This window comes from Dermatophagoides pteronyssinus, unplaced genomic scaffold (assembly GCF_027571235.1).
Source record: "Dermatophagoides pteronyssinus isolate colony J.1.1.1.1 unplaced genomic scaffold, Derpt_VIB-CSIC_2022.12 sq0015, whole genome shotgun sequence".
Lineage (NCBI taxonomy): Eukaryota > Metazoa > Arthropoda > Arachnida > Sarcoptiformes > Pyroglyphidae > Dermatophagoides > Dermatophagoides pteronyssinus.
In genome coordinates, this window is record NW_027461539.1 from 510,656 (window position 1) to 533,730 (window position 23,075).

Here is a 23,075-nt window from a genome sequence, read left to right on the forward strand (position 1 = left end):
GATACAATCGATTATGGCCAGAATGTGATTCGAATCAATTAAATTCAAGCTTAACTTAATGTAATAGCAAATAAAAATGGATTTTATTCTGTTTAGATTGGTTTTGAAGAAATCTCTTTTAATCAACATCGGTAAGTTCAATCTCTTCAAAATCATTTCTTGTTGATTTATTCAAATTACAAGTTCTAAGACGTCTTATAGCATTTGGTCTTCTGCTCAGAACTGCATTTTTTTGCTTTTTTAACAAAGATTTTTCTTCCACATTTCGGCGCTTTTGCTTTTTTTGTCGAAGCAAAGACAAAAGTTCATGTAACGTAGTTTCTTGATCTCGAATAATCATTTCTAGGATGGCAAGTTTTTCCATTTGTTCCATACAATTTTGACTATATAATTCATGAAAATTTTTTGCCGATAACATTCGCAATGATTTCTTAAATCGACGACAAGATAAGGAAAATTTCAACAAGTCAACAAATTGTATCACTCGCAAATTAAGTGATCGTTTCTTTAATGTTTGGCCATTTCCCGTCATTGTGATCGAAGTAGTTAACGGCCTGGAAGAAGATTGTTCAAGTAATCTTCGGGACCGATAAACTTTCCAGGCACTTTGAATGACACGAGCTGCATTATTCTCCTGTAATTCACTTCTAATCGTCTCTTCGTTCTCTACTTTAAGGGCCAGACCGGCTCCAATAATACCACCCGGTAAGCTAAAAACTGAAAGGCCCAAGATCACTGCAAAAGCGGTAACGATTTTACCGGTTGTTGTAACTTGAAAAACAAACATATAAATTATAAATTATTGTTTGATTGAAAATTCTTACTAGGATACGTATCACCATAGCCAACTGTTGACAATGTGATCAATGTAAACCACATTGATCGACCAAGTGTCCCTAATTGTTCATTGTTATTTTGTTCAATGAGAAACATTGCAAACGATGTAAAAACAAATAAAATTAAAGCAAAATATAAACATAATAAAAGCTGAAATCTTCCATTCCATATTACGCTGACAATCAATCGCCATAATCGATATTTATGTTCGAAAAATTGTAGAATACGGAATCCTCGTAACAATGATGATATCATTGTAATATCATTATGATTTGTAACAATACCAATCACAGTAGTGATAATGATTAATAAATCCAATAAACAAATGGGATCCAATATAATACGAATCGAAATGAATCGATTCGATCGATATTTTGGTAAACATGAAGATGCCCATATCTGTACGATGAATTCTAAACTGAATGTTATTGTCATTAAGATATCAAGCCAAAACAATAGAATATCTGGACAGCATATGGATAAAATCAAACATGTTGCTGCTAATGTTGCAATAAATATTTGATATAAAATGCCAAGAAAATGTTGTGGTCGATTCAAGAATAAATAGGTCTGATAACGGTAACGGTCATCAGATAAAAATTTTAAAAATTTGCCCATTTTCATTGTTTGTTTTCCAATTAAATGGATGTGCAAACTTTACGTGTTTGCATCTACAAATATAATCCCTTATTCTAAATCGTCAGAAAACAACTGTTTTTTTTTCTGTACGTTTTGACAAGTCCATATGGCAATATGATTGATTTGAATACAGATTAATGTGAGGGCGCTTAACATTACTGGTGACAATTAATCATTGAATCGATTGTTACATTGATCATCATCAAAGAAAAATTGAATTAAATGTATAAATGTTGGAAATCCTCGACAAAAACAAAAACAACGATACCTCGAGAACATTGTTCAAAGCATAACATCTTTTCGCATTTTATGGTTTCTTGGCAACATTTTTTTTCCCCAAAATGAATCTATCAATTATAATCTTTATAACAGGATTAACTTTATCATCTTTTGGAAGAATCCTTCCGTCCAAAAGTAGGGGTAAATATTTAACTGGAATATTTGCTAAACTCATTCCATTTTTAATCATTTTCTTAAAATGGTATTTTTTGTTTTTGTTTTAAAAACATACCATTGCACAGGTAAAAGACAAAATAGTAAGTTTAGTAAATATTTTTTCGTCAACATATGATCGATTTGTATGTTTTTTTTTGTTGGGAAATTTTTTTTTCGTCATTCATTTATCATTTCCGTCGCCAAAGTCATTTTATTTTTCTTGAATGACCATTTTTTTTGTTAGTTAGTGAAAAGATGGGCCTTCGATTGGAAAGGTATTCTCTCTACACTTGATAAATTACTTTTAAAAAAGATCCATTATTTTCAGCAAAATTGATTTTTGTAAAAAATGAATTTTTTTTCTCACAATTAACGATCGAAAGTTAAAAAGGAGAAAAGAGAAAAAATTCTCGAAAAACCAAAAATGATAATGATTCATTCATGATTTTTTTCCTAATCATTCATACATTTGTTAAAATTTTTCAAGCAGTTATTTATAAAATATATCATCATGGATTCATCAGCCATCATGACCGAAATTCCTGATTATGATCAGGAACTTTTTTCAATGGAAAGATTGAAAAAATATTTGAATATAGCCATAAAAAGATTTAATCCAGTAATAAATTCACATAATTCGATCAAAGATTTTATGAAAAATGTACTGCAAATTCAACGACAATATGAAATTCGTCGAACATGGACTCATCATTTTCGATTGAAATTGGCTTTACATTTATATTGTTTATTTCTTCATGCTTCTCTGTATATAATTGATTACAGTAAGGTTACCAGAATATTATTGCTTGATCTTACATACATTATGGTCATGAATGATGAATTTCATTTTATCAATCTTATTTATATGGGCTTGTACGCTGTAGCCATTTATTCGGATTTTCTTTTTTATTTAAACAATTCGCAAGGTACTCTTGATCATTTTCAACTATTGAATCAAGTCTATTATGAAAACGAACAACAATGGACTGGTTGGAATCCTCATCTAAAGATAAATATTTTTAAAAAAAGATCATGTCGTTCAGTGAAACGTTTTCTTGATGGTGTACTTTTCTTTTTATCACTAATTACTGGTAATAATCCATTAATAATAATTTCCTTTATTATCACATATAACAATTATTCTTAATTCTATACAGAATTTTCTCTAGTAGCTATGTCTTTCACTTTGTGGAAGAATCGAACCGAATATTTAACCGAAAAATCTATATTAAATACATTTCTAGCGATAGGATTTATTTTGTTCGGAACGACATTTTGTAGAATTCGTTTTCATTCATTATTGTTTCATTTTGCTAATGTAATCATAAGCATTATTCTTTTTAGCAATATGGTTTTCTCATTTTTAAGCAATGTGAATCGGATACTGTTACATTATAGTCGAAAAATAAATTATATGTCATCTTGTCATAAGATTAATACGAAGAAAATTTTGCAACTCTTTATTTCAACACATCAAGCATGCTGTGCAGAAGTATCTAGATACAATCTTGTTATAGGTCGTGTATATACTGGTTATTGTATAATGGTATTGCCCATATCATCGATTATTTTGGTTCAATTATGGGCAAATAACGATGACGATTCTTACAAAATAATGATGTATATGTTCTATGCGGTTACCATTGTTGTAATGTTTTCCGCACAATTACTTTTCAGCCATTATTCAGCAATATTACATCAGCCTTATTTACCATTCTTACATTTACATGATCATAGTGTAAAATTTAATAATTATCATTCATTACATATAAAATCATTAACATATGGCTCTACTATACTTGGTACTGATTGGAAATTGGGTATCACATTCGATAGATATATAATGACAATGACACATCATGGACTTTTACAGGTAATATTCTTTAAAAAAACAAACTTATTCGATAAATTTTCTTTTTCATTTATAGTGTATATTTTTATATGTTCAAATGATATTAATCACTCAAACTTTGTTAACAAATCGTTTATGATCAAATTCTTTTCATCGTTCATTCCAAAAAAAAGCCAAAATAATGTTCCAATAATCCATGAAATTAAATGTAAATAGTTTAAGCAATAAAATTATAATCGTAATGTATAATAAAAAATAATTTATTTTTTTGAGTCATTTTACACATAAAACACACACACACACACACACATGAAATGCATACATTAATTTACGAGGGAGAAAAAATATTTTTACAAATGAAAAAAAAATATTCAATAATTCTTGTGTCCAATAAACAAAAACATGAATTAAATTAAAATTCATTGAACATTTTGAGATGAATTATTATTATTATCTGTTCGAATGTGAATTGATGTTAGTTCAAAAATAGAAAATATTGTTTGTTTTTTTTTATATTTAAAAATTCAATCAAATACAGAACATATAAATAATTATCGTTGCATTGTTCATAACAATGGCTTATTTAAATGATTAATACACAATTAGTAAATTAAAATTCAATTCAATGATAAAGGCACTTGAAAGTATAAGAATGATGGTAATGCAAAATCAACAGAATTGACGATTTAATGTAAATAAATATGAAACGAATTCAACATGTTGAATGTGGATGATGAAATGAAATGAAAATGACTCGGACCAATTTACAATAATTTTAAAATCCTAATAATCCTTTTTCATTGATCGAATTTAATTCATTAGTTTGAATTTTCAAAATGATAATGGAACTTTGAATTAATGTTTTTTTGAAGTGATAATAGGATTCTTGAGAACCAAAGCACTTTCAGAGGAAATGATTGGTAAGCCATTATTTCGATGATAATTGATCAAATGACTAACGCTTTCGAATGTTTTATCTTTTGTTCGTACCTGGATGATTAAATAAACAAATTAAATTAAAATATGAATAACAAGATATGTGAAAATATAATACACATACCACTCCTTCAGGATCGACCAATAATAGATGTTTACGATGACCACCTTGCATTCCGGTTAGGACATATTGACCAGGTGATGCTTGTGATTCACGAACCAAAAAATCGCCATCTCGTGTTACCAATGCTTCACTATCTTTACGAGATATTGATCCGTGGAACCAATCTTCTTTATGTAGATCACAATTAGGAGCATAATCCAGTTTTTGTAAACCCGACGTGGATGGCAGGCTTTGCGATGACTGACCTGTAGTGGTGGATGATACATGAACGGCAAGAGCATTGTTGAAAGGTTCTGTTCAAAAATATCCAGGTTATAATCAAATGATGATACATGATAAAAATGAAACACTTACGCATATCAAAAGGATCTTTATCAGCTATGGAAGTGGTCGCAGCAGTTGTTTCAGATGTTCCACAATTGACATATCGGGGATCGGTGGGCAGAATATTTTTATTCAATAGATTACTATTACAAGCTGATGAATTCAAAGATGGTTTTAGATCATCATTCAAATCAATAAGATTGATTTGCTCTTCTTGCGTATTATTACTGGTTGTAGCCATTGTAGAATTTATTGATGGTTTTTTGTTCCGAGGTGCGGCCATAGGGGGAGTTATGATTTTATTTGTGATACCGTTGTTTATTGTCACTATGTCAGGAGGAATTTTGCCAGGTAAGTCGTTATAATATTCACGATCTTCGATCCTTTGTGCAGGAGTTATTTGAGAATTGTCGTTACTGTTACTTATGGCTGTTTTATGACTATTATTTGTTCCTTGATGAATATGTTCTAGCCTATAGACATAAATGGTTAGACTTTTCAATAAAACACGAAAACTATGCAAAACTTACCTTTCGGTAGACAATGGATTTCTTTTGAGAAATTCATTGAATCTTAATTCAAATGCTTGTCCAATAGTTGTAATAACTTCTTGAGCTCGACCATCTTCACATTCAAGAACAAAACAGGCTCGTTCAAACCGTGAATCTTTGGCAACATATGCAGCAAAATCAAGTGTATCCTATCAAATTTAATGATAAGATTGTAGTCATGAAAACAAAATAAAATGATCATCACTTACCGTATCACCACCTGATGCGAAAGAAATGTTTGGCATCTCATGTTTGGCCAAAGGTTCACCCGTTTCAGCTAACGTTAATGTAAGATATGAAATAGTAATCGAAAGATTTGCATCAACACCAGCATGTTCTATTTTATGATGGAATACGAAAAAAAATGGAATCAATAAAAGTTAAATCATAATTTTAAAAAAAACAACTTACCCATATTGGGTGTATCGGCCAACATTCCGGCAATTCTTTTATCAACACGACGTTTTTTATCCACCGTTTTCAAACCGGCTGATTCGCAAACGCGATTTATCGATTCTTTGGCAATCAATGAACGTGTTTGAAAATCTAAACTTTTCATTGATGTATTGACACTTAAACAACCAATGTACTGTTTAAAAAAAATAGACAAATAAAAAAATAAAATGATAAGATAAAATAAATCAAAAAAAAAGCATTCAAATATTATTATAAGACACACAATGATAAAATTTTTAATTCCGGTGTGATTGTGTGATAAAGATGAAAAGCAATCAAACAAACAAACAAATAAATAATCATTCATTTTTTTTGGATTAATTAGAGCTGATAAAAAATTTTTGTCAGCAATAATAATTGATATAATCAAACAAATGCTTTTTGCAATCAATCAATCAATCAAATTTATCAAATGGACTATAGCATCAATAATCATTGTTCATTGAAAAATTTATAATGATATTATTAATTGATTAATACTTGGAAATGTATCATCAATAGTGATTTGAGTGTTTTTGAGTATAGCTAATAAAATCGAATGTTTTTTGAATGGATGTTTGATTTTTTTTAATGATGGTAAAATTTTCATCATAACAATCATCAATCAGAAAACAAATGATTCAAATACTCAATTATATCGTATTACGTAGTAGCTGTTGCATATATATCCACGACAATATTTTCAATAATGATCATCATCATTCTCTAAATGATAAATGTCTCCATACACACATGTGTGTCATTATTTTTCAAACAAACATTGGATAATAGAAATTTTTACAATAATAATGTTGTCCAACTTATGCTGTATATTCGCCTCATTGGTAATAACATAAAGAAATTGTAGGACAATGTTTCCAAAATATATGAATTGAATACAACTTGGGAAAATCAACCAAATTGCCAAAATCCACAGGTTGGATACCTCTGTGCTAGATCAAACAAATCATCAACAAGAGGAATATTTTGTCATGAAGCTAATTCACATTTAGACTCTAAATTTTTTTTTTTGTTTCCTCTAGACAGCTAGGAAACAATCTACTACCATATTAATAATCAACAATAATTCATGTAAAGATAAAACTCTAGCAAGTCTATATACTAGACATTTTTATGAATATTGATGATCATTCAAATCACAGTCTGTCATCCATATGCAAACAAACAAACAAAATTTTTTTTCATTTATTAAATAAAAAAACTGGAACCGAGCAGTCTGGCCAGGTCATGCTCAATCTATTTTGATATGTTGATATAAATCAATAGAATATCACTTAAGATAACAAGTATAGAAAAAAAACTATATATTTACAAAAAAGACGCCCAACAAATGATTAGTCTATCAAGGATTCCAAAAAAAATCATGCTTTGAATATGAATTCAAATGTCGATATGTAAATAATATATTGTCAAGGAAACTGATAACAGATGAGCATATCAGATGATTAAAATTTTAGTACATTGTTTATTCATGCATTGTTATACATTAATATTTAACTCCTTAAGAATTATTGATTCTATCTCTATTTATAGATTAATCCGTTTTTTTCTATCTCAAAAACGATGAAAAACAAACCAAGTGAATCAGATGATCAATTTTTTATTTGAACAAGTTGGCCAAAGAAAAAACAAAAAAAAATAGACATAATTTTCACATCTGCACAAACATTATTATGCAGTCAGGTGATGTTGCAACAAGTGTCACGTACACGTGTAACAACATTATCATTAATGATAGTGTTTTTTTTTGCTTGAATTTAAGGTCGTCGAACGAATTTATTATCATTATCATCTGATAACATATGAACATCAGAATGGAACCAGAGCGAAGAGAATGAGATGTACTAGATAAAAAAGAGAGGTGTATAATTTAGTTTCCAATCTTCCAAGTTTTTAGCATTAAAATGATCGGTTCGTTAGTTTAAAATTGTATTCGTTGGTTGATATATATGGAGCGCACGTATGCCATATGTCGAGCAGGACAAACGAATGGCCCAAACACCCACACCAAACTATGGGTGGTTTTTCCTCTCTTACAACAACACATAAACCATTTCGATGATAATTTCCCTCTCTTTTGACGTTTTTCGTGTGTGTGTGTTTGTATGTCAAGATAGCAAGATATCAGAACGAGACAAACAAAGTACAAAAAAAAAGAAAACAGCCCACAGAAAATGAACCAAGTAAATAACTATGGACCACATATGAGAGGAGAATACAAATAATGAAAAATAAAAATAAAAATTACGATCGAATATAATGGGAGCGCGAGACTATCATCAACAACAACAACACGAACAATAATATAATACAACAATCGTGAGCATAGCACACGATTGTTGTTCATTACAATAATAATAATAATATTTGATTTCCCTTGGTGCTCCAATTTTTTTCATTATTATTCAACCATCAAAAATAGTAAAGATGTGGCCGATATTTCAAGCATCCATACGAAAGCATTTGTCGAACAAACCATTCCATTCATTCATTCATATATTCAATTTAAACTTGAAAAACAGTACCGATTGATGATGATGTTTTGTAGATCAAACAATTCATAACCTACCTTCTCTATTCATATAAATCTTTAGCTAGAGCCTTTTTTTTTTGCTTCCTCAGTAATTGTTTGATTTTTATGGAGAAAAAAATATATAAAGACACACATATGGTGGACGACACTTTGGTCGCTTGTGTGTTGTAATAAGCCATTTCCGTTCACACCAAAACAAAACCAAATAACGAAAAAAAAGAAGCTCATTGTGTATATATAATATTTGTCGACGATTGACTTGAATGACTTGAAGAAAACAAAAAAAAAAAGAAAAAAAGAAAAAACAACTTCCTTTCTCATCAAAAAAAAAGAAGAAGAAAATTTCTACTCCACTGAAACGAAACGATGATTAAGCGGAGACAATGAGTGTCTGTAGAAAAAAAAATGAATGAATGAATGAATCTTCACCTTGACATCTAGTTTAAATGAATGGTATTTACTGGATGAATAATTGGATGGTCTTTTTCTTATTTTTTTGGGAAAATGATGAGACTCGTTACCTCCAGACAAACAATTGACGAATTTGTCGCTTCCTTAAATAATTCATTATTATTATTATGGTCATCATCATTGTCATTACTAACAATCAAATGACTTGATGGACTTGACCAAAAAAGAATGATCATATAGTTGAGAATTATGAGAGAGAGAGGGCAAGGTCCATCAAGATTTTGAGCAACTAAAATGTCTTATACTGTACAATTGTGTATGACTGTTGGATTAAATGCATACAATTTCGACAATCAATAAAAAAAACATGAATACATGAATTAGTTTTGTGCAAACCAAACCAGAAAAAAACGCGCCAAATGGATCAACTGTTGCTTCAACGATGAAAATTTGCCTTCAAAGATGATACTTCTCCGCCTCTATATATAATGTCTTGGGTGAGGCATGGACGAATAACAGCGCCAAAAAAAAAGAAGTATGTTTTTTTTCAACAGCAGTAATGTGAATGATGTGAAAGACACACATCTGCACACTTGTTCACATTTATTTTCATTTATTTATCGACCCAAGTAAAGACAGCTTGACATAATGAAAATTACACAAAAAAAAATGAATATCAGTTCCTTAGGATAATGATCAACAACATTTTACATTCCAGAATGGCAAAAATTGGTGGACAAGACCGAGAAAAAAAAACATAAAGCGGAAATTTAAAAGGAAATACATGGCTAACTTTTGATTAGAGTTGGCTTTTGGTTAATTAAAATTGTAAAAGCGTGAAAAAGACGAAGAATGCTTGATGTGAGATTTTTCTTTTGATGATGATGGCTGCTTTTGATGTTGGCTCTCGAAAGTTGTAAAAATAGCAACCCAAATTTTCATTTTTTTTACAACTTTACCACCATACTGAACCGCCTACACATATACACTCACAAAATAACATTATATTAGGTTGGAAAATTAATACGTTCGCTTTTTTGTAATAACTAAAAAAACATATAGCGATGATGATGATTGTATGGAACGAACTTATTTTATTTTCAAACCTAATACTTTTATACTTTTTTTAGCTGTTATATTTAGTCGGATATATTGAATTACGGGCATTAAAACAAAATATGAGAAAAAAAAACAAGATTGATTGTGAACGCGAGCAAAGATTGGTAAAAGCAAGAAAAAAAAGCAAACAAGTTCAGTTCAAGCGCAATCATCATCATTTTCGATGTAATAAAAAAAGACGAAGTATACTTCCGGTTGGCCTTCTGTCAAACATTACAAACTGTGTGTTTCACCACATTATAAGCCGCAAGGCAACCCAATCATTTTTAGCTCTATTAGTCCCATGTGTGTGTGTATCAAATATATATGATCGTTTCACAATTCGAAGCGAAGAAGGAAAAAAAATCCTATTTCAGGACAGATGGAGTTGAATCAAATAAATAAATAAACACTATGAATAACCGACTCGTTTCCAAATTTATTTGGTGCTCATTCAAAAAAAAATGACCCTTATGACATTCTAGACATGACAAACAACAGCTGGTCCAGGTGGTGACCAAATATACTAACCAAGAGTAAAATAAAGAGAGAGATATATAAATAAAGATTAGACTGAAATAGAATTGAATTAGACATCCGGCCAGCTTAACAAAAAATATGGTTTGAATATTTTATTGTAGAAATTGAGCAAGAAAAAATAACGATTCTGTAAGGCATTCACACAGATATCAAGTAAATTTTTTGGAATCGCTTGGACGCCCATAATCATTATCGTTATTGCTGTTTGTTTTGCCCCATAAATGAAGAACAAGAACAAAACATAAGCAAGAAAAGGACAAAGCAATGAAAAATAAAGCCAACAAAACATCTGCTGCCATATGTTGTGTTCTGGTTGTATTTGCAAGCTAGCCAAGTTTTTTTTTGCAAAAAGAAAACCAAAACGCGAACACTTATGTCAAGTCAACCATCACCATCCGATCAAGCAAAACTATCAACCAACCAACAGTCTAAAAAAATGACGACCATCATGAAGATCATCGATATAGCCAATGTTTTTTTTTGGGTTCGCCACCACAGACACATTCAATAGTATTTTTAGCCCCAGGTCATCATCATCGTTAGTGCCAGGCCAGGCAGTAATCGAGCCAACCTTTTTTTTCTTCGGAGGGGCTGGAAAAGCTGGAAACTGTTTCGTCGTCGTGGTCTTCATCATTTCTTGGCTTTGTCTTATTCAACTAACGACTATTTGAGGGAAAGGAGAGTCGAATGTTTGGTTTGGCTGATGATGGCAGTGTGCGTGACCTCCACCAACCACAGTGGCATTAGTGCCGCTCTAAACATCGAATGTGATCATCATTCAATTCGCAATTCAAAAGTTGCTTGCATTTGCCATCACCACCACTACATTCGAAAATCTTTCTCTCTCTCACGCCGGTTTAATCTCTTCCGGCCACCGACTCATCATTCGAACGAATTCAATGATTGGCTTGTTTGTTGATTCGTTTTGCTGAAGCTTCGATAATCATCATATATACACATAGACTAAAAATCGTTGAGCAGCTAACATTAAAGGTCGTAGGGCAATTTTGATCGACTTTCGACCCTCAATGTTTGCTTAATGGGCTTATTGCTCGATAAATACATGCAGAAAAATAATAAAAAAAAGGCGCCTAAATAATCAATGAACTTACTCTGACAGTATATGTAACACCTGGGCCATCCGTATCGGTCAACTTATGATCCGGATGAAGCCAACCACGTGGTGGCTTATTGATGAATTGTTGATGTTGTTGATGATGGTGATGACTATTTAGATTGTTGCTTGTTGTTTGCTGATTGTTTGAAGCATTGCTGGAACCAGCAGTGGTCACAGGATTTCCTCCTGTTGATGGTGAACAAGTGGCACATTGATTTAATGATGGTTGTGTTGTGGTAGATGAGGAAATTGTAGATGAAGGAGCACATTTACATGATCGAGAAGAAAATGATTCATTTTGAACGCCATTTGTAACATGCTGACTATGATTTACATTACTACCGGATACATTCGATGGTATCGATGATACCAAACTTGTTGTCGGAGATGATACGGCAACGTTATTAGTTAACGATGAACGACTCATATTGATGGTGGCTGAAGTTGAGGACGACATGTTTGACAACTGTTGATGTTTGTTTGGCTTATCAGCTTTTGGACGAGGTGGTGGATTGTTATTGGCACTACGTGGAACTATATTCGGAGCTAAAGAATTCAATGGTTGATGATGATGCGGCGGTAAAGGGGGAGGTGGTGTTGGTATAGGAGAAATCGTTGATGATGATGATGATAATGATGGTGAAGATGTACAAGATCTACTCGAGGTTGTTTTGGTGTGTAATGTTAATGATGGGGAGTTTGAATGATGATTATTATTGACCGGTGTTGATATCGATTGTATCGGTGATGATGCTAGAGCATCACACATTAATAATGAGTCGATAATGTTCGATGGTGATTGTTTTGATGACAGGGAACTTTTGTTAATGCTATTGTTGTTGTTATTACATTTAGATTTATGGATATTTTTCTCACCTATCGGACTGGACGATCGTTGGCTAACGTTTATGGTTGTAGAGAATTTTTTCGAATGTGGAGATGGTGGTAAACGAATATAACGTTGTGAATTATCAAGATTATATTGTCCTGATTCGTTTGATTTACGTAATGCTTCACGTTGTAGATTTTCTGTACCTTTAGCTACGGCAGACGAATGCGATGAAGAAACATTAGAAAGCGCAGAATTTCTTAGCTGACTAAGTTTACGGCCTAATTGAATTGGGCCTAATTTGGAAAGAAATGCAGATGCAGCACTAGTATTATTGTTGCTATTACCGATAGGCAACGATGGCACTGATGTGCTATTAACTGAATTACTACCACCAGATTGATGATTGGCTAAAGATGATGTTGATGAGGATGATGATGATGGTGACGATGAATTAGTGTCGACGAACTTTGATGGTGTTGAATGATGATGGGGTGAAAATGACAATTTACGAAATTTTCGTCGATAATTTAGTTGATTGACATGTCGAAGACTAGAACAATTGACCGATGACTGCGATTTAAAACATGAACATTGTTGCTGTTGTTGTTGTTGAACGGCTGCCGCTAAAAGACCTGCGTTTATACAATTATCATTTGATTCTTGACTTTTGCTATCTGAAACAACAGCTGCAGCGGCAGCGGCTACAGCAGCTAAATCGATCAATTGTCCAGCATTGGCCGTATCACAATCCAAATCTATGTCACAAGCTTTTGAATGATGATTATGATGATGATGACCAACCATTAAACAATGACCAATACCATCGATATCATCATCATCTTCATCGTTTTCTTCGCTTAGAAAATGATATTCATCTTCTTTGGGAACTGATGCACCTAAACAGAACAACATGATTGTTATAAAATAAAATAAAATTCTTTACACACAAAACGAAAAAATGGGTATAGATGCGTGTGGAATGCCAGAAAAAAAAACTTTATAAAAACAATAACAAAACACTATTTTGTTGAACAATATGAAAATGCAGGCAAATAATAATAAAACAAAATGATCAGCTCGCCATTTGATTCTTGGTTGAGAATCACAGTTGTGTTTGTGTGCGTTTAAGAAATTAAAATGGGCTAATTCATCACGAACAACAAAAACACACACACACACATCAACAACATCCCAAACAAATCAGCACATATCGATGGATATTAATGACAGATTCGAGAAAACAAAAACAAAATTAACACATGAACAACATACACTACAACTGCACAATTCGATTGGAATGATTTTTTTTATTTATTTTTTTTTTATTTTTGAACAGTATTGGGCATGTCGATATATTTAGCAGATAAGAATCGTGTTGTTTGAGGAGCTATTTTGTTGTGCATCCGCATGCAAAAAAAAAAAAAATATATATATTCAACAATATAGGTATCTTCACAAACATATCCAAATACAGAATGAGCAACATAGCTATCCAAACCAATATACACACAAAATATAGACACAGCCCAGACAGGTACTGTTGTGATGCTAGTAGCATTAATTAATAATAGTGAAAAAGAATCCTAGATGCTAACAGCATTCTTAAATGAAATAGAAAAATTTGTTGTTGTTGTTGCTTTGAAAACATTCATTTTTGGATAATACCTCTACCACAATTTACTAATGGCTTTTTTTCATTCATTCATTCGTTCATTCATTCATGTTTAAAGTTGGATTCATTGAGAAGAAAATCAACAAATTTTTATGAATCAACAAACAAAACAGATGGCAATGAGAGCAAGACGGATTTCAACTATCAAACAAATACACTTGAGAAACCGGCATTCTTTGCCACTACCTAAGACAGTAAATCCGCCAAAAAAAAAAAAAATAGGATCGGAACAAACATACCGGCAACGATATTATGCTAGTGGTAACTACAGTATCTTCTCGTTTTACGATATCTAGGCCTTCTTTACGAAAAAATGTCAAAACAATAGTAAATTGTTTAGAAAAATAAATCATAAGATCAACATAAAATCACAAATAGAAAGAATATTATATGTTGAAAACATTACTTATATTCTGTAGACTATTTATAATTTTTTTTTTTTTTTTTTGAGTGCAAACCAATAGGAAATGGAATGTTGTTATGTGGGATTACTATTATGATGGTAAAAATGATGAATGAGAGAGGGAGAGATAGAAGAGAAAAAAAAACATCAATTGTCAAACAAATTGATCATCACACATAGTGTAATCGTCCTGAAATAAATTATGTGGTGACAATTTAAAAAAAATCCTATCCTATCCTATTCATTTTTGTAATACAATTCCTTCAATTATTCAGTATATATAATAATAATAATTAATGTTCAATTTAACTCATTGAAATCAAAAATCAAAAAAGAAATAATAATTGAATGTCTGCAATAAACATCCGGTGCGCAACCGGATATCAACTACATTAGGCATAACAAGAAAAAAGAAAAAAGAAAAAGAAAAAAAAAGAATGCCGTCAACACCAGCAATCATCGCCAACAAATAATCATCAAGTATATTGGCTTATCACACACACACACACACACACACATTAACAATGACAAGAAATAGAAAAGGAAAAAATAAAAACCAGATCACATACAATAGACAAATCAAACATCTTGTGTGTATATGTTTTCTGTGTGTGTGTGTGTGTGCTATGAATAATACTAGACCGCTGGCCGGAAGAGGTGGGCGGGCATTGACAAGACATGTATACAGATGATGATGATGATGATGATGATGAGTTTGCCGACATAGCAAATGGCACCCAAAATTTTCCTGTATATTACTTCTACTATAATAAATACTACAGAATGTTAAAACGCATGCGTCATTTTTTTTTCATAATTTCATTCATAGAATTTTCTTTTTTAAAACAAATAATAATATCGAATGAGAATCGTGAATTCGTTTAAAAAAAAAAAAATTTTTAACCAGAAAAAAAACATAAAAAGTCAACGGAAATTGATCAATAAGTAAATAATGGGGTCTCAAACTAAAGCGAGTTATTATGATAGAAAATTTGGATGAAAATTTCATTCAAATTTTTTTAAACCTTTTTGATTTTATTATGGGACAGATGTTGATAAATTGTGTGTGTGGGAAACAAACACACAAGATCGACCGACCGACCGACACATTATTTTCTCTTTCTCTATTCTTCTATACGGATAGGACAACGTAAGACAACGTAGCTTTCACTTTATCATTATTGTAAGCAAGAAATTTTTTTCCATCATTGCGTGAATGTTTATGAATGAAACAAAAACTGGGGAAAATTTTTTATTTTTTCTGAATGAAAACGTATAGTAAAAAAAATTTTAAAAAATGAATGGATGAATGAATGAGTGGGATATCACCATAAACATCATCATTGTCCGTAATAAGCAAAATATACAAAATTATTATTACCCGATTGAGCAAGCAAAATCTTATTCTTCTCCATATAGAATCAAGACAGAATTCATAATAAATTTTGAATTCAGTCGATATTATGATCCGTTTCATCATATTTAGGCTCAATCAAAAAAAAAAACAAATCAAACCAAATCAAGATATGAAGAAGCAAAGCGAACCTTCTTCTAGCCAAAAATTCATGATAAACTAGTTTTCTACTATTTCATTCAAACATCTATCTTTCTCTTTTGCTTTTTTTTCCACGAAAATTATTTTTGAACTTTAACCTCAAATTAATCAAGATTCAATCGAATCGATTAGTTGAATGTTCAATTTTGTTGTTGTTGCTGTTGTTAAATAAAGCTTTTCCGGTGAGGATCTTCTTATATTAAACACACACAGTGTGTTCTCTCGATTTTCAAGTTTCAAGATGATGATCATCATCATCATTCGCAAGAAAATACATATGCCAGTAGTTCTAGAAAACAACATATCACTGTATTATTAATGTTTTTAAATTAAATATTTCGGATGATGAAAACTTTGGATTTTTTTTTGGCTTCCAATCAAATTAATTTGATGTTTCTGTTTCTGTTTCTGTCGAAATAAGATTTGACGTTCATCATCATCATCATCATCATTTGTCGTTATAGCTGGAAAAAAGAGCTGGTAAAAGAAAGAAAGAAGAAAAAGAAAAATTTCTGCTGAAAAATCGAAATGCCGGGCGCCTTGCATTCAAGTATTCAAATCATCTTTCTTTACGAAAGCAATCGGAAGATGAATCTTTCATTCATTCATTCATTAGTTTTATTTTTTTTTCTCTGAATGAAACGAGTATGCGCTTTAATCTCTTTCCGAAAAAAATAATATCTAATTCTGTAAAAGTCATCATCATCATCATCATCATCATTACATGTTCATTCATATAAATAAAATGAGTAACAATCATTATCGTCATCATCGTCATCGTACAATTTGAATGAATAATCATTTTTAATTGCATACAATTTATCAAAAGTTACTATCGCAACAAAAAAAAAACAATCCTCTTTCAAGTGTGTGGTCTGCGTAGGTGTTTTTGTTTTTTCAAATTGTAAATTGGCCAATTGATAAGTAATCACTACTTACTTACTTACTACTAATAATAATGGCCAAATGTTAATTAAGAAAAATCAAAGTTCATCTTGATAAGTATTTCAAGAGTGAATTGAATTGAAAGAAAAAAATGGTTCATTTAAAGAATCCATCGGTGGGGAGAAAGAAAAAAGCAAATTTCTTTCAATTCCAAATAAATTAATTGAAGAAACTGACAAAATTAAAAAGCTTGTCAACAGTGTTTTCCAAATATATAAAAAAAAAGAATCCATTTTGATAAAAGCAAACAAAAAGAGAGAAATCTTTTTATGAACGAAAATGGAATTGGCCACTTCCACATTGTGAAGTATTATTCCTCATCAGAAGCATCTCTCTCATAAGCATTTTGGTCTGTGTCTTTATGTGTGTGTTTGACACAGGAAATATCAAAAAAAAAACATGCAGAGGCAGTTTTCAAATCGAGGTCGATCAAAGTATAAGGACTTATGAAATATAATTCAAAGTAAATGAAGAAAAAGAAGCAAGCAAAAAAAAGCTAAACCAATATTTAGACAATTTCAAAAGGAAATGGCCACCTACATCAATGATGAACAACCAACGCACAAAAAAATGTTTCCAAAAAGATAAATTTAGATGATGATGATGGATATTTCATTTTAGTATTAGGTAGGTGTGTTTCGGTGTCTCATTTTTTTTTGGGTCTCATCACTACTACCATATATATCAATCCTTTCAATCAAAGAATATCTTGGTTTAAAATCTACGTTAATTCTAAGCTTATTTCAGTTTAATTTTCAATAAATTTGTACCGAAAAAAACTGATGGTTGTCATAATGGACATTTGGAATGAAACAAAAAAGTCATGAACAGATTTTAAAATTATCAACTAATGATTTCAAGCGATTCTTTATCATCATCATTATGATGATGATGACGATAAATTGTTTTTTTGAGTGCTACAAATCATCTACGTAATTACAAACATCCGTTGACGTTTTTCATTATTTTTTCCTACACACACATACAAAATTCTCATTATTAAATCAAATTTTTTTTTTTTTGGTGTATAGGTTTTCAAAAATTGAATGAATGAATGAATGAGTGATGACATCATTCATTCAATGGGTTACAAATTTACACACACAGTGAAACATTTTCTTATAGTAAAACAACTGTTAAATGATCCTAAACCAAAGAAGAAAAAAAACATTACATAATGTCAATAATGTTATTTTCTTGAAATGTCTGTATAGTTTGAGGATAATTTTACGAATGACCGCATTTTCGTTTTGTTCAAATATCACATCAAAACTAATAATAATTGCCAAGAGAAAAGTGATGGACGATTATATTATTATTATCAGATACTGTTTGATCGAATAATCGATTGTTGTTGGTTGGTTGGTTGATTTTTTGACAAATGATTTGTAAAACCAATTTTCATTCACAAAAATATTCGTTTCTTGTCGAAACAAATTGGTTGCAAAATAATTGATTTTTTTTATGGAAACAAACAACAAAAACACCATCAATAATCTTATTTTATCTACAACTTTTTTTCCATTTTGATTAGATCTTTCCAGACCGAAAATTTGGTGAAAAAAAAACAAACCCAAAAATAAACATAACATGTTTATGACAGGAATTGTATTGTGAAAACCAAAAAACAAAACAAATCTGAATTTAGAATTCTAAATGATGATGATGATGATCGCCTTATTGACCAACAACAATTTTTCTTACTAAAGGACATTGAAAACGCGTACCTAATTTACTTATTTAATCTCAACACAATGATACGATAAATCAGCCATCAATCTCACTCTCTCTCTCTTTATTGGTTTACCGTTAATATCGATCCTGTTTATCTGATACAATGTATGTATGTTCTCAATTTAAACGAAGAAAAAAAAATAGAAATAGAAACCAATGATTCCTGATAAAAATAAGAGAGCTATTTTACTGTATAAACTATATGATGGATAATTACATTTTTTTATAAATAGTGTACGGGTAATATATGTTAGGTTTAGTCGCATATACATCGCATTTTCAATGTTTCATATACTATTATAAATATAAATAAGTATTAATGCCATTCGTCGTCGTCGTTCGTATGTACCTCATCACATGTACAATTGTAATTATAATTTACTAAATAAATAAATAGAAGAAAAAAAAACAAAACATCCTCCTCACCAGAAAAAAAATTCTCCGGAAACTTTAAATCCCATTTCTATTCTCGATATGAAAAAAAAGTTGACAGAAAAAAAACTAAAGCCTAAAAATTTCTAATATTCAATGTAAATGTGACCAATAGTGAGAAAAAAAAATTCCCAGGAAATATAGTAATAAACAACAACAACAACATTGTGTCTAAGGAACATTAATTTTGTTTATCTCATTTGACAATGACACACACACAATCGTAAAACTCTCGTGTCGATTCGTGCTAAAAATATTTGATCAGTAAATCGACAATAGAAATAATGAAAATTACATAAACGATATAGGCAAAAATTCCCGAGAATTCAAATGTCCAAACGTAACGTAACAGCTTTAGCAGTGTTTTTGATGATTTTCATTTTAGGCCGACGACGACGGAATCGATTTATTAACAGGATCAAAAATTTTAAATCATCCAAAAGGAAAAGGATGATTGAACAAAAAAACAAAAAACTCAATCCTTTTTCATTAAGCGGAAATCAAATACAAACAAACATAACAAACACAACAATAAGACGACAGTTGATATGATTCATTCAATTGAATAAATGAATGTTCATGATTTCCATTACAAAGAAGTAAAATATATTGCACGCGGGATAACTAATCAGTAAAAAAGAAGATTTCATTACATTTATCGAATTAAGTGCAACAGAAAAAAACAATTTAGTAATAATGATATAATGCAATGTGATCCACCTTTTAAGTACATTTTACACGGATGAAACCGATTGAATTTATTAATAATGAAAAAGAGGAAAACAAAAAAATTTTCAATGGAAAGTCAATTACATTTAAATTTCTTCTTTTTTGGTAAAAAAGCTTTGTTGCTTTCGTTTTTTTTGTTTTTGTGCAATCGATAAAATACATACACATTATTGAAAGATTTGAGTGGGGGTATCTTTTTTATTATCAAATTTCAAGTTTTTTAACTGGAAAAGCATCATTTACGTTCATTGATGATGGTAACCAACACACACACATCATATAATCAAACAAATGTCGTCATATAATTTCAAACCGGAATGAATTTCGCAAAAACAAAAATTACTTTCTAGAATGAGTCAAAATCCGCAAACAAACAGACAAACAATCCTAATAATGTAATAAGATGATTTCAGGTTTGTTCAATATGTAATACGTGTTTGATTTCATAGATTAAAAAATTACTAATCCATTGGATAAAGAGTGATGATTAAAAAGTTATGAAGCGATGATTATTTTAGAAATCCAATGATAATATATAATTGAACGAATGATTCTCTTTCTCTCATCTTTCATTCATTCATTCAGTTAATTGAGAATTATCATATCAAAAAAAAAAACAGTATTTTCAAATGTGAAAGGTCATTTCTTGTTATAAAAGCATCATTATAGACGAAAAAAAAACCTTGAAGCAACATGGATTTAATAATGATGATGATGATGACCGAGAACCTGAACTACCACTCCACATCATCGAAAGCATCAAGTTTGACCAACAAAAAAAAAAAAGATGTTTGATTATGAATGATCATTCAATGCTTAAGATATTCAACAACACCCCTATTGATTCGTTTGATGGCCACGCACCAGGCACACGAACATCATCATCACGATTGTATATGAATTTCTTTGATTATGTTAAAGATAAACCTAGACTAACTGGTTCTTTTTTCATCCTTAAGACGATGATGATGATGATGATGATGTTCAAACAACGTCATCATCATCTAAGTTTGAAGGTTTTTTTTTCGAGTATTTCTTATTTGTTTCACTACCACCAAAAAGAATGAAGAAAAGCCCGAATCTATCTTACGTAATTTCATTGTTGAAATCGATTCTGATCAAACAATTGATGACTACATACGTAGTAGTAATGAAGTACACTCTTTTCGTAAAACTTGCCAAAAAAAAACTATAGTTTTCATTCTGTTTTTCATTCAAAAAAAAAAATAAAATAAAAATTCAAATCATCATTATGTATTTGCCATTGGATTCTATTGAATGTTATGCATAACGATGATTAGGGTATCATCTAGCGATGAAAATTGAAAACTATTTTGGAAATTAAATAATTTATATATTGGCGCAAGCATTAATCGCATTTTTGTGGATAAATCTTCAAAAGAAATTTTAATAAAATTTTCCAAATGATGTTCTTGTGGTTGTTTTATTGATTTTAATTATGGAATATGGAATGGACAATGGAAAAATATCAGACATACCTGTTGCTTATCGATGATGATTTGGATAAAGAAAAATCAGTTTCTTCAATTCAGATAAATAATTTTATTCTTCGGATTTGAATTTCGGTTGTTTGTTTTTCTTTTCTTTTTGGATAGATGAAAATCAAAAACAAAACAAAATGACAATTGGATATTGGTCTGTTGATGTTAATGTTTATTGAATCAAAAACAAAAAAATCGAAAACCGAAAAGGAAATCCATTCAAACAACAAAAACAAAATGGAAATAATTAACGGAAATCAATGCAATACATAATTCGAGTGAAGAGAAAACAAACCAAAATGTTTTTTAGGGGATATCTTCTTTTTCAACCAAAACGGATGTTTAATTCAACAGTGTTAATGATGACGCCATTCGTCATTGATGATAAAATTCAATTTTGTTTTAAAACAACAATGTACAATTTGACAATTGATTTTTCAATTATCAGGAATTGATTACGGATCAAGAATCAATAAATATCACTTGATGAAACTTTGATGTTACAAATATCAAATCTATACAAAAGCCGAAAATATTTCGAAAAAATCAACTCCCCCCCCACACACACACATACTGATCATTATCATTCATTTTACCACGAAATAAATAAAAAAAAACTCAAAACAACGAATTTCTGTTTCTGTTTTAGGCCGTAATACAAAACAGAAAAAAAAAGAAGAAATGTCCATATTTTTGACATGCGTATTTTGACATCGACAGGTGATTCATTCATTCCAGGTTTATAAAAACTGTCATTTGAACAGAAAACATACCATCAACAACAACCAAACAAATCGAATTGGTCAAGAAATAAGAAAAAAGAAAGATTGGCTTTTTTTCTGAGTTTTTCTTCTTCTTCTGAGGCGGGTCTTTTTGGTTTCCCCGCAAAATACTTTATTCATATATGATTCATCATTGGTCACGTGATCGACGCATGATTCACGACTGTTGACAAACAAACAAACAAAAATTCCATTCATTCATTCAACTAACGTCATCATGTGGTTCAGTTTTGAATCTTTAGTTTTTCAAAAAAAGCAAATTCTTCATAGATACACAAGCAAAACATTGAATGTTAAATGAATGTTGAATGTTAAATGATCATTATTATTATTAACGTTTAATTTTGATTATAAATTGGCATTGTGAATGAAAAAAAACAATGATAAGATTAGTTGGATTTATTTTCTCTTGATTAGTTTTTTTTTCAGAATATTTGATCAATTTTTGGGCAAAAGGGAGGATATTTTGTCCAATGATCGAAAAATATTGAATTCATTATATGGCCAATGTGTGCAGAGGATAAAGAAAATGATGATTTTTGCTTTCTCCTTCTCTCCCAATGATGATAATGAATGTCAAAATCACAAAAGAAAAGCCAAAAAAACCTTATCAATTATTAATCAAATAAAGAAAAA

The 23,075-nt window shown here is 30.4% G+C and overlaps 3 protein-coding genes across 11 annotated transcripts; 1 reads left to right on the plus strand and 2 right to left on the minus strand.

The window, feature by feature from the left end:
- The first annotated feature begins 16 nt into the window (after window positions 1–16).
- On the plus strand, window positions 17–4,198 carry LOC113791648 (uncharacterized). Of its 8 annotated transcripts, none has more exons than XM_075822085.1 (4): window positions 1,753–1,896; window positions 1,998–2,012; window positions 3,390–3,784; window positions 3,840–4,198. In XM_075822085.1, the coding sequence occupies exons 1-4, from the start codon at window positions 1,818–1,820 to the stop codon at window positions 3,900–3,902; spliced, it is 552 nt and encodes a 183-aa protein (XP_075678200.1). In that variant the 5' UTR covers window positions 1,753–1,817; the 3' UTR covers window positions 3,903–4,198. The 8 variants fall into 8 exon arrangements, with proteins under 8 accessions (XP_075678198.1, XP_075678204.1, XP_075678200.1 ...); XM_075822086.1 differs by having other exon boundaries at window positions 1,753–1,890; XM_075822083.1 differs by lacking the exons at window positions 1,753–1,896; window positions 1,998–2,012 and adding an exon at window positions 17–131 and having other exon boundaries at window positions 3,256–3,784.
- On the minus strand, window positions 65–1,610 carry LOC113791646 (potassium voltage-gated channel subfamily KQT member 5-like). The gene is made up of 2 exons (XM_027341439.2): window positions 825–1,610; window positions 65–771 (listed from the first exon to the last, which is right to left on the minus strand). The coding sequence occupies exons 1-2, from the start codon at window positions 1,459–1,461 to the stop codon at window positions 119–121; spliced, it is 1,290 nt and encodes a 429-aa protein (XP_027197240.1). The 5' UTR covers window positions 1,462–1,610; the 3' UTR covers window positions 65–118.
- On the minus strand, window positions 4,008–21,794 carry Shc (SHC-adaptor protein). 2 transcript variants are annotated; one of them, XM_075822076.1, is made up of 8 exons: window positions 21,655–21,794; window positions 11,849–13,581; window positions 6,110–6,287; window positions 5,908–6,035; window positions 5,678–5,847; window positions 5,178–5,620; window positions 4,824–5,116; window positions 4,008–4,753 (listed from the first exon to the last, which is right to left on the minus strand). In XM_075822076.1, exons 2-8 carry the CDS (start codon window positions 13,487–13,489, stop codon window positions 4,619–4,621), a joined length of 2,988 nt encoding a protein of 995 aa, XP_075678191.1. In that variant the 5' UTR covers window positions 13,490–13,581; window positions 21,655–21,794; the 3' UTR covers window positions 4,008–4,618. The 2 variants fall into 2 exon arrangements, with proteins under 2 accessions (XP_075678191.1, XP_027197239.2); XM_027341438.2 differs by lacking the exon at window positions 21,655–21,794 and having other exon boundaries at window positions 11,849–14,130.
- Window positions 21,795–23,075: the final 1,281 nt, after the last annotated feature.

Coding starts and splice junctions, on each gene's coding strand:
- LOC113791648 (XM_075822083.1), top strand. CDS start 3,260: ATGGTTTTCTCATTTTTAAGCAATGTGAATCGGATACTGTTACATTAT. Junction 3,785..3,839: donor CACATCATGGACTTTTACAG/GTAATATTCTTT, acceptor TTTCATTTATAG/TGTATATTTTTATATGTTCA.
- Shc (XM_027341438.2), bottom strand. CDS start 13,597: ATGTTGTTCTGTTTAGGTGCATCAGTTCCCAAAGAAGATGAATATCAT. Junction 6,036..6,109: donor GGCCGATACACCCAATATGG/GTAAGTTGTTTT, acceptor ATCATAAAATAG/AACATGCTGGTGTTGATGCA. Junction 5,848..5,907: donor TCGCATCAGGTGGTGATACG/GTAAGTGATGAT, acceptor TAAATTTGATAG/GATACACTTGATTTTGCTGC.
- LOC113791646 (XM_027341439.2), bottom strand. CDS start 1,461: ATGAAAATGGGCAAATTTTTAAAATTTTTATCTGATGACCGTTACCGT. Junction 772..824: donor CTATGGTGATACGTATCCTA/GTAAGAATTTTC, acceptor TTGTTTTTCAAG/TTACAACAACCGGTAAAATC.